The 12,127-nt window shown below is 32.0% G+C and overlaps 1 protein-coding gene across 1 annotated transcript in view; it reads left to right on the forward strand.

Annotated features, from left to right (window-relative positions):
• The first annotated feature begins 1,800 nt into the window (after positions 1–1,800).
• Positions 1,801–12,127, forward strand: part of LOC145935595 (uncharacterized) — a 14,481-nt gene continuing 4,154 nt past the window's right edge. The window contains exons 1-3 of the mRNA XM_083037087.1: positions 1,801–1,931; positions 3,130–3,344; positions 3,459–3,608. Coding sequence (XP_082893213.1) covers positions 1,801–1,931; positions 3,130–3,344; positions 3,459–3,608 — 496 coding nt within the window. The remainder of the gene's footprint in view (positions 1,932–3,129; positions 3,345–3,458; positions 3,609–12,127) is intronic.

Consider the following 12,127-nt stretch of genomic DNA (forward strand, 5'->3'; position numbering starts at 1 on the left):
GGAATCGGTATCCGGCCCGCCTCAGCCTGTCCCCGAAGCGAATTTATCTCCAATTTATAAAATTCGCTCGGTAACGATACGGTATTTCGCGAAAATTCCTAATAACAAAACAAACGGTAATTGCCGGTCATACGCCGGATCTTTTCCGCGAGCTGAGGCCGGCGTTACTCCGATCTTCTACTTCTACGGGTTACCCCAAGTGGCGGCCTTACAAATTGATGCGCAGTGGTTTCGCCGGCTGTGGTCGTCTCTCGGAAGTCAAAATCTGGGAGGTGCGCCCTCACTCTCGATCCTTCGATCCTCGCGCATCGATTCACGCATTGGCTTCCTCCAACCGATCGCGCTTCCCTCGCTGGGAGGGGTGTTAGATAGCGTCCCGCGCCGAATTCTTCGACCCGGTTGCCCCTCTTCGGTATCGCGGTAGATTTTCTAAACGGTGATTTCGCTGGTAGGCCCGTCTTAATTAAGCCCGCTAATTGCCCTGGCGGTCCGTCCGGCTGGCCAGGCCGACAACGGATCCTTTCCTGGGTCGGCGGGGCGTTCGAGCCGTCCAGGCCGTCCACCTGCCCTGCAGTAGCGGTGGCGGTCCTCGTGGCCTTGCGTCTTTCGGGCAGCCACTCCTCCTTTTCCTTAAGCGTCGGTAATATTGCTGTAAATTTTAAAGTAGCATCATTTCTCGGCGGGAATCGCGCGGCGGTAACCGGGCGCAGAAGAAAGAGAATACATGACCCTTTCCGGGAAAAATTCTTCGTGTCGCGCGCGAGAGGCTCCCCCCTTGCTCCCTTCCTACGGTATCCAGCATCTTCTTCTTTCTTGCTTTGACATAGTCTTCCTTCCGCCGTTCACTGGGGACCCTATGCGACTCGCTAACTACAATGAACTGTAGACGCGAACGAGACTAAACGAAACAAAACGAAAACGAAAGACGCGAAAACGGTACAACGGCAGAAGTCTGCCGAACAAAAATTGGCACCCTCCCAGACAAGAAGAGGCGCAACCCCTCCGCGGTCGAGTTACCGCCCTTGTGACGGACGCGTACCAAAGCGTCACGTCACAGTGTTGACAAATTAAATATATTAAAATAACTGTAATCAGTGGCATACATAAATACTATATTTAAAGTATACAAATTAATATAAATTTCACGAAAAAGAATTTAGAGAAGTAGCACTACATAATTATGTAAAACTTAATTAAATTTTATTTTTATTTTTACGCATATTAATTCTTCGCTGGTTTAGTTCTTTATTTCAAAGTAAAAGCTTGTTATATTTTTCTTATAACTTTTGCTATGCAATGTGTGATTCCAGAATATTAATAAGAATAAGAGAATAATCATAAAATATATACGTACACTTATTGAAATAATATATTTATTTTAAATATATTTTTATAATTAACATATTTTATAATTTAATAATGTAGTAGTGAGCATAACGAGAGAGATAGAAATAGCTTGTAAAAAAATGCATTTTACGCGCTGCTGCTGAATGTCAGCGTAAACTCACGTAATTTCACTATCGCGTCGAGACACATATGTAACGTCTCGCTGGATCAGCCGATCTCTTACTTCTCTTTTGCTAATAACTTAAAGATATTAAAGACTATTACTATTATTACTGCTACTAAAATTCTTGACCATATTTTTCATTTTTTAATTTTTTTTACCGATTTTATAATAATTGTTTCGAAATAAGCACAGTTAAATACTATTACAGACTTTAAGGTCTATTTACACATATCCGTAACGTGTCAGTACCGTATCAGTGCCGTGTCAGTGACATCCGTGACCTATCAGTGATGGTTATTTACACATATCCGTACAGTTTGACTTCAGTGTTTTTCGAGATGGTTCAGTTTACGGACGATGAATTGGCAATGATTGCTATAATTTTGGATGAAGAGGAAACAAATGAGACGAAAAAACGAAAGTGGGTGCATGAAGCATGGAAAAAAAGAGAAACCGAAGGAGAATTTGCTACCCTGTACAAAGAACTAATTGATGATGGAAGGAAATTTTTTGAATATTTCAGAATGTCTGAAAATTGTTTCAATAAATTATTAAGTAAAATAGAAATACATTTAAAAAAACAAGACACTTGCTGGAGAAAGGCTATAACTCCGAGAGAACGGTTGGCAGTTTGTCTGAGGTAAGTAATAACAACAAGTATTTTTGAAATAAATATAAATATAAAAATTAATATATTATTTTTTATAGAGATAAATATAATATTTTATAAATAGAAATAAATTTTCTCCCGTAATTGAATTTACTTTAATTTGGTTATAATTGAAAATAATTCTGTGCATTGTCATTACTATTATTTGGAGCTGATGTAGTAGGAGATGAGATCTCATCTTCAAATGTTTTATGTTTTTTATTAGGCAATAATTTTTCAGTAGGCTGAGAAATTACTGATGGAATATTGCTATTGAAATCATAGTTATAATTTTGATTACACCTTTCCTGTTGTTCCATAATCATTTTCATTTCATATTTTTGTACTAGCGCAAAAATCTCAGATTTTGCTAAGTTTAAATAATATGGAGATAAATTTTTTAAAGTTGGTGCAATATCAGCTAAAAATGCATTTACGGGATGTTCTGTTTTATTTTGATTTTTGTTTATTAAATATTCCATTAAGTTTGATGACGTTGTTTGTTGCTGGGATATCAATTTTTTTGCTCCTTTTCGTATTGTGGTTTTTTTTTAATTTCAGGTGTATTGCAAGTCGAAGACGTGCTTTGTGCATCATCATTTATTAACATATCATTGAGTTCCCTTGCATCATCTTTTCTGTTTTGTATTTCGTTTCCATAATTTTCATGTTCGTTAAATTCTTGTCCATTATATTCTTGTTGTTCTTCTTGACTTTCTTCTTGACTATTTTCCCTTTAGTTTCTCTTTCATTAAAATATTTTTTTTAAAAACTTAATTGCTCGGAATATTTATAAAGTTTGATTTTTTTTGCACTTTGCCCGCTCTTAGTCGCTGTCTTTTTTAATGATTTTCTGTAATTGTCTCTTATATTATTCCACCTGGTTTTACATATTGACACTGAAAAGAAATATTATTGCAAATTGAAAATAATTATTATTATTAATTAAAACAAGATTTCTTTTTTTCAGATATCTAGCTACGGGAGATTCCCTAAAAACAATTTCGTTTAGTTACCGTTTAGGACATAGTACAGTGTACAAGATCGTAATGGAAACTTGCAAGATAATAACGAAAAATCTCATTAATGAAATGCTGCCGAAACCTACAGAAGAGATGTGGAAACAAACTGCTAATGATTTTTATGCGATATGGAATTTTCCTAACTGTTTGGGAGCTCTAGATGGTAAACATATCACCATTCAAGCTCCCCCAAATAGTGGATCGCTATATTTTAACTATAAAAAGACGTTTTCTATTGTCTTGTTGGCGCTTGTTGATGCTCATTATAACTTTATAGCGGTTGATGTAGGTGCATACGGCAAGAACAGCGATGGTGGAATTTTTGCAAATTCAAATCTGGGTAAAGCGCTTCAACAAGATAGTTTGTCTGTACAAAGAAATGCTGCATTGCCAGGCACGCATATTTTAGCTCCGTACGTAATTGTAGGTGATGAAGCATTTCCTTTGAAAACTTATTTGATGCAACCCTATGCGGGACAAGAATTAGATGTGTCTAAACACATATTTAATTATCGTTTAAGTCGTGTCAGAAGAATTGTCGAAAACACATTCGGCATTTTGTCACAAAAATGTAGAATATATAATAGACGAATTCAAGCCAAACCAGAGAATATAGATTATATTATACACAGAATAAAAAATAAAAATTACTGTATTAATTAATATTATAAAGTTTTGCTTAAATCATGTGCATATATAAATATAATACTAAAGTTCAAATTGTTATTATTATAAATTATTCGAAAAACATAAACAATAATATTTACCGCTTTGCCTTTTTATTCCGTTAATCAAGGATTTAATAGATCAATCAGTATATCAATTTCGTGACACTCTGTCAAATGTTGCATGAAGATAGAAGAATTACAGTTTTGAATAATATCATCACATATAGTGCATTGTCGTATCTGGAGCGTAGATAATTGCTCAGAATAAGTAATCATCAATTCGTACTTTCTCCTTGCTTCAGATTTATCAATATTATGATAATGGATTAAGTATGATGTCATTCTAGGCGTAATTTTCAAATATATCTTATAACATTAAGAATTTTTTTTTAAAGGGTCCTCTATATTAAATATAAATTGAGAATTTAAATAGGCTATATAGGAGCCGTACGCGGATTTCGGTGCGTTGATTCCAACAAAATTTAATTTTTCGTTGGAATTAAATACTTGTGCACGGTGCCCTAAAGAAATATTGGTGGGAGGGGGGGGGGGGTCAGAGGGGATATCGAAATTAAAAATTTCGAGTCGAGATTATTCCGGAAAAAGTCTTGGCAACGTACCAAGCAAAAATTCGTGCCCCGATATATGGCCTATTTAAATTCTCAATTTATATATCTTATAAGTTTTATAACAAATTAAGCATTTCATACGAGTGTCTCCAATTATATCAACTTGAGACAGACAACTTTCTAATGTCCCTTCTAAACGAATATTGCAACAAACTTCCCGATGTTTAATTTTAAGGTGTTTCATTACATTAACTTTGGAACTAGCAAGATCGTAAACGCCTTCGCAAAGATTACATACTGCATACTTAGTGCCATATGGCGTGAAGTATTCCCACTTCCAGCTACGACGTGGCATGACATTCGCTATGTATCACAGATCGTGTATAACTAAATACAAAAGAAGAATTATTTCAAGAAAAAATATACGAAGGATATAAAACTGTTGATAAAAGGTAAAAGAAAAGGTCGCAGAAACATGTGATGATTCATTATATGAATGTAAATATTGACACACACAGTCTAAATGTGCCTAATATTTCTTAGTTTTTATGTTTAGGTTACTTATCTATTGCCGATTAGAAAACGATTATAAAAAAGTTTACACAATCGCAAATATTACAATAAGAGTTAATTACAAATTGCATTATTTGCAAAGCCATCTTTGAATGAACAAAAATAAGATCTTTTAAACTAATTAGTTTAAATGTAAATCATCAAATTAATAAGAAAGAAGAAAGATGCGAATAAATTAATTAAAAGTTATAATATATTTGTATGTATATGTGTGTTGAAATATAAAAATAAATACGTATATTATTATACTTTATTAATAATATCTCATTTGTGAAATTTTATAAATTTTTATATCGTTATTACAATCAATAAATAATAATAATTAATAAAAATTATTAATAATAACTTCATTTATAATTTATATATAAGAAATATAAATTGTAAAAAATTGTCACAAATTGTCACAAATTACCTACCATAAAATTAATAAATAGATGGCAAATTTAAATTGTCATATTTTAAAATAATATTAGCTAATTATAAGTAAAGTTGATCCTAATATTTAAAATACTAATATAATACGAATGTTACATAAAAGATTTCGACTTTCACAATTATTAGACGTAAAAATAATATATAAATCTGTAATATATAAGACAAAAAATCAAAAAGGATTTTAGGCCGGAATAAATAGAGCAATACATGGTTCTAATTTTTCATCAATACTTCGTGCAGCATCGGCATGAGTAAATATTGAACATCAGTTCTAGTTTATATTTTCTTTTAAAAACAGAGATATAGAAGTAAAATGCTCTCTCCGTCAAGACGACAAGGACATTGTTTCATTTCTTTTCTTCTACCCAACTTCTAGCCACAGCCAACCAAAAAGTGCATTTTGTTCTCTATTGTCCTTTCTTGTCCCTACATAATACTATTTTCAAATTTGCAACGCATGATTCATCGCTCGAAGGCAAAAATCATACCTACGTAGGTACAAAAAAATGCAGGCATATTTTTATCATGATTTTTATCGTACGTTAAGCTTTCTCGATATACATTGGAAACATCGTGAATGGAAAATATCGACTCGTTCGAGCAAGAATAGAGCTATTTAGCAAGTAACCTATTTTTTTCCGATGAACATATTGGTTTGCTTTCTTTATTTTTATTAAAAAAAAAAAAAGAAAAAGAAAGCATTAAAATAATTCTTAAGGCAGTCGTCTTGCGACAGTACGATTCAAAATTTTATACCCTAAGTCAACGTTAAAACATCTGATTATTTATGGTTACAAGTGAAACCTTTAAGTATTTCTAATTTTCACACACAAAACAATGAGCTGCGGCTCATCCTTTTCAATCGCTCTTTTGCATCGAATAACCGTGAAACTAAACATCATTTTATTATTGCATTTCTAAAACTAAATGGTTAATAATTTCCGTTTTTTTACAAATATTTCTAGAGTGTAACATATTCCTAAAGTGTAATTTATTTCATTTATATATCTGTTTTATATTATTTTCTTGTTGTTCCTATTAATTATTAAAAGCTAAAATATGAGATTTTCTTACTTTTTGTGTATGTAATACATGAAAAATATGCAATTTTTGAGCGATTATCTCGCGTTTGGAACGGTCAAGTATTTTTAAATTGTATAAACGTGTAGATATCATATTTATTAATGAATAGCTAAATTTTCAAATTTTTCTTATTAATTACGATTCACAAGAAAACTACCTTAAATGTGCGGCTCTTGTGTGACTCATCGTGACAATAGTAATTACTCGATGTCAGAAATCGTACATGAGTATAAACAGAAAAAAGTAAAGCAGAAATACTTTCACCATGATAATTCGCATCGAGATACATTAGATTTTTCGATATACATTAGTCATATCATAAATATATAAAATATATAATACAGATACATTAGGTTTTTCGAGACACATTATTTAGAATGTTTTAACAAGTTATTTCGATATCTCTCATTATAATTATTATCATTGTTACAAATTCGTTATTATTGAATTATGAAAGAAATTTCTTCGTAAAAAAATAAGTAAAAAAATTAATAAATTGCTTATTCAAGTAGTGCAGTTTTTTCATTCTTATTCTCAAAATTAGTATCAAATTGTAAAACGTAAATGATTACTATTCTTTTTTCATATATTTTTTAATAAAATAATATTTCTGAAGTAAAAAGAGAAAAACAGAAAGAAATTAAAAAACATATTTTAACAACACAATCAAATATGTATAAAATTCTTATTTGTTAAAAATAATTAAAGTCGAGTGATTCTATAACTTTATAAAGATTGTGTCAAACAATTAAAAAGACTAATTTTAAAAAAATGCGATTCTATTCAAAATTTCTAACGTAAAATGTGTCAATGAAGTCGGTACGACATTTTACGAATTAAAAAAAAATAGTAAGAGTTCTTATAGCACTTTTCATAATTCTACAGTTCCTGATAAAAATTAAAAAAAGTTCCGCATTTTTTATGTTAAAAAATCAAAATTGAAAAAATGTGCTAACTTCGCGAATCTAGCACGACACCTCTAAAGTACTAAAACGCGTTGAATAATATCATTTTTGGAAAGAGTTCCCGATAGTTGTACGCAAGATTAGCATACATATGCAATTTCAGATCGATATTCATCAATTAACGATTTTTAATCGATTTTTAATATCCACGTTTAGATGTCGTGCTAACTTCGCCAATCTAGCACGACACCCTCTAAAGTACTAATTGTAAAACGCGTTGAATAATATAAACTTTCGCTCTTATCGATCGCGCGCGATGTATATAAATCAAAGGTTTAAAAATTACTTTTTTATTAAACTTTGTGATTTATAATTATTAAATGATGAGAAGTTTTCAATTGTAGCTGATAAATTACGACAAAAAATTATCTAACTAAAATAAAATTTTATTAAATTCATTTTTCGCTAATTCTGAATTATAATAAATATTTATATGTAATTTATTTAGCTAGTGAATTATCTCACAAAGAATCCGAAATTGAAGAATCAGCAGACGATATACTGGTCGCTGCACCGAGTGAGACTGACGAATCAAATCCAAAAAGGAAAAAAAATAAATTTGCAATTTATTTTGACATCATAAAATCTAATAAAAAAAATTTTTCAAAAAATGATAAAATTGCTACATGTAAATTGTGCAAAGAAAAGATGGACCGAAATATACAAATAAAAATGAAGAACGCCAATACATCTGGCATTCAAAGACATTTATCAACATATCATAAAAAACAATATTTGAAAATTAATCCGAACCGGACACAAAACTCTTCATCTACTTCAAGTATTACAAAATATATTTCTATTTCATCTGGAATATCAAAGGTGAGTAAGTAATATTCTTTCAATAATATTTGTATATTTGCTCTATAACAAAAAAACATTAAAAATCCACTACTTTACATAATAAACGTTCAAAAAGATCATAACCTCTGTTTGTTTATTAAAAATACAAAAATTTTTTATTTTAACGTATACAATATGTTTATTTCATATATTATTAAAAAACGATGTTTTTTTTATATAATTGAAATATTTAATTTGAACAAAATTTTATATTTATTTTCAAAACAATTACTTTAATTACACACACAAAAAGTTATATTACTATATAAAAATATATAAAATATCTCATAATTGTCAAATTTTATTATGATGATAATATTTTATATTTTTGTCTTGCATATATATACAAACCTTAAAATGACCTTGAAAAATGCCATTAAACTGATAAGGCTAATAAATAGATTTTTTTAATCCTATAATTTTTGTTGAAACACTTGTTTGAAAATGCGTAATTTCGTAAAATTAAAAGGTTTTGACACTTTATGTACATTCTGTGTGTGTGTGTGTGTGTGTATATTAGTTTATTTGCAATTCTTATTTATTTTCAGACATCAACATTTATGGAATATTCTCAAGAAAACTTTAACTCTCTACTTGTGGAACTAGTAGCAAGGAAGTATCTGCCGTTCAGTTTTTTCGACGATGATTTTACTAAATCTCTATTTAAATATATAAATCCACATTTACGAGTACCTCAAAGGAAAGCAATGCGTTCCTTGGCTTTGAATACGTTTCTTTCCATGCAGAAATCAGTTTTCAAAATTTTAAAGAACAATAAATCTCAGTTTAGTTTTACTATTGATGGATGGACATCAGTAGCAAATAAGTCATTTTATGGAATAACCATTCATTTCATTGATGAAGAATGGCATCTTCAGTCAATCGTGCTCGACTTTGTTCCTTCTCATGGTAAACATACGGGGAAAGTTTTTGCAAATATATTCAAAAATACAATTATGCAAAACGATTTGTGTTTAGATACAAAAATTATTGGAATCACTGTAGACAATGCCTCAGCTAATACTAAGTTTATTCAGGAATTGGCTGCATTATTACCAAACGTAGATGCTATTGATCAACATTTCAGATGTTCAATGTTTTGCTCATATAATAAATCTTGCAGTCCAGGATATTATGTCGATGCTAAAAATAAGTAATGAAAAAGCTACAGATGATGAACTTGATGAACTTGATGAAATTAATGAAAATGAAAATGATGAATTTGAAGATACTTCTACATCGGTCAATAAATTGCGTACTCTTCTTTCCAAAATAAAATATTCGGAAAACTTAAGCATAAAATTTCGTGGATTTTGCGAAATTGTTAATTTAAAATATAGCACTCCTGTCATGGATGTTAAAACTCGATGGAATTCAACGGCTGAAATGCTTGCATATTCTTTACGTCTAAAACCAGCTCTTGAAATGTTTTGTGATAACATCGAAAACTTAAAAGATTTCAAATTATTAGAGGAGGAATGGTTGCTAATTAAAAAAGCCTATAGTTTCCTTCACGACTTTCAAGAGTTCAGCACTACTTTGGGTGGAGAAAAATATGTAACTCTACCGAAAATTGTGATTGGCTTTAATCTATTGATTGATAAAATTGAAAAAACAATTTTAAATTTAGATTTGAAACCCGATCGATCAAAATTGGATAAATCGCTGCTGTTGGCATTACAAGCGGGAAGAGACAAGATGCTAAAGCATTACATTAAAACTAACTGGATTTATTGTGTAGTTCTTGATCCTAGGCACAAAATTAAAACTTTTAAAAAAACTGCATGGGGAAACGAATTACTTGAAGGATCAAAACAAAAATTTGAAACTATTTTCAAAGAAAAATATTACGTACCTAAAAAACGATTTCAAGGACACGATATGAATGGGGAACATTATATTGACGCAGATGAAGAATTAAGTAATGATGCGATCGATTTCAATATGCTCTTCGAAAAGCATCCTGAACAACAATTAAATTCGGAAGATAATTGGAAATGTGAAATAGAATCTTACTGCAACGAAAAACGAATTGGTTATAGAGATGATATACGAGGGTTGTCTGAAAAGTTTCCGACCTAACAAAGATACAAGACATTTTTTCTTCAAATTATTTTTTATTTTTCTACATAGTCTCCTTGTAAGTCTATACACTTCTCCCAGCGATGCTCCCATCTCTTCAACCCGTCCAAATAGTACTCGGCGTCTTTCTCTGCAAAATAGTTGTTTACGAAGGTGATGGCCTCCTCATTCGACGAAAATCTCTGTCCTCCGAGCGCAACTTTTAGCTTAGGGAACAAAAAAAAGTCGCTTGGGGCTAGATCTGGTGAGTAAGGAGGGTGGTCAAGCAGTTCAAACCGTAATTCGTGGATTTTCGCCATGGCAACCGCTGAGGTGTGAGACGGCGCATTGTCTTGGTGAAACAAAATTTTTTTTTTCTGCAAATGTGGCCGTTTTTCCGCAATTTCTGCCTTCAGCTTGTCAAGTACTGATGCGTAGTATGCTCCTGTAATGGTTTTTCCTTTTTGAAGATAATCGATTAAGATAACTCCATGACTATCCCAGAAAACAGTTGCCATCACTTTCCCAGCCGAAGGAACAACCTTTGCTTTTTTTGGAGCCGATTCCCCCTTCGCAGTCTACTGTTTTGACTGTGTTTTTGTTTCTGGAGTATAATGGTGTATCCAAGTTTTATCTACAGTAATTAATCGGCGCCAAAACTCTGATTTATTGCGCCTAAACTGCGCCAACAGATCGTTGGAAATGTTCATTCGAACACGTTTTTGGTCCAAAGTGAGCAAACGCGGCACCCATCGCGCGGACAGCTTTCTCATGCCTAAATCTTGATTCAATATGTGACAAACACGTTCTTTGGACATGTTCATAGCCTCTGCTATCTCTCTAACTTTAATTCGACGGTTGTCTAGCACCATTTGGTGAACTTGAGCGATATTATCGTCAGTGGTTGCAGTTTTTGCACGTCCCGAACGTTCATCGTCACCCAAGCTGGTACGGCCACGTTTAAATTCAGCAGCCCAAAATTTCACGGTGGTAAATGATGGTGCAGAGTCCCCGTACACAGCGTCCAACTCGTCTTTGATTTGCGTAGGCGTATTGCCTTTCAAAAACAAATATTTAATGACAGCTCGATACTCGATTTTTTCCATTTTCACAAAAACATTCACATCGACTCACTCAAATGGTTGTCAAACAACAACTGCGCGTCCAAAATGGCTGAAATTTTGGTGAGTACCTTTCAAAGCATGCGCAAACACATTCCCCAACTTTTGTTTACGAGTGCTGCCATCTTCATGTTGAGGTCGGAAACTTTTCAGACAACCCTCGTACTTGAGTGATGGAAAGAAAATAATGACCGATATCCATGCTTATCTCGAATGGCCCGTGACTTTTTATGTATTACTGCTACATCAGTTCCATCAGAAAGATTATTTTCGAGAGCGGCACTTTTTATTCGTAAACACCGAAACAAAATGAATGATGATTCTATCAGAAGCCAACTATGCCTTTAATCCTGGTTCACATGCAGTTTAAACGAAAAAATTCGTTCTAATATGTAAATATATATAAAATATATATATGATACATATTATATATATATTACAAATATAATTTATATTACTAATTATTCTACAAATATCATTTTTACTACTTGAGAATTTAGAAGGCTATAGAAACCATACGCGGTTTTCGGTGCGTTGATACCAACGAAATTTTAATTTTTCATTGGAATTAAAATACTTGTGCACGGGGCACGACTTTCGGACCAATATTTTTTCTCGCTTATATTTC

The sequence above is a fragment of the Prenolepis imparis genome, unplaced genomic scaffold (genome assembly GCF_030444845.1).
Source record: "Prenolepis imparis isolate NDT839.2.m4 unplaced genomic scaffold, iyPreImpa1.0 SCAF_4, whole genome shotgun sequence".
NCBI lineage: Eukaryota > Metazoa > Arthropoda > Insecta > Hymenoptera > Formicidae > Prenolepis > Prenolepis imparis.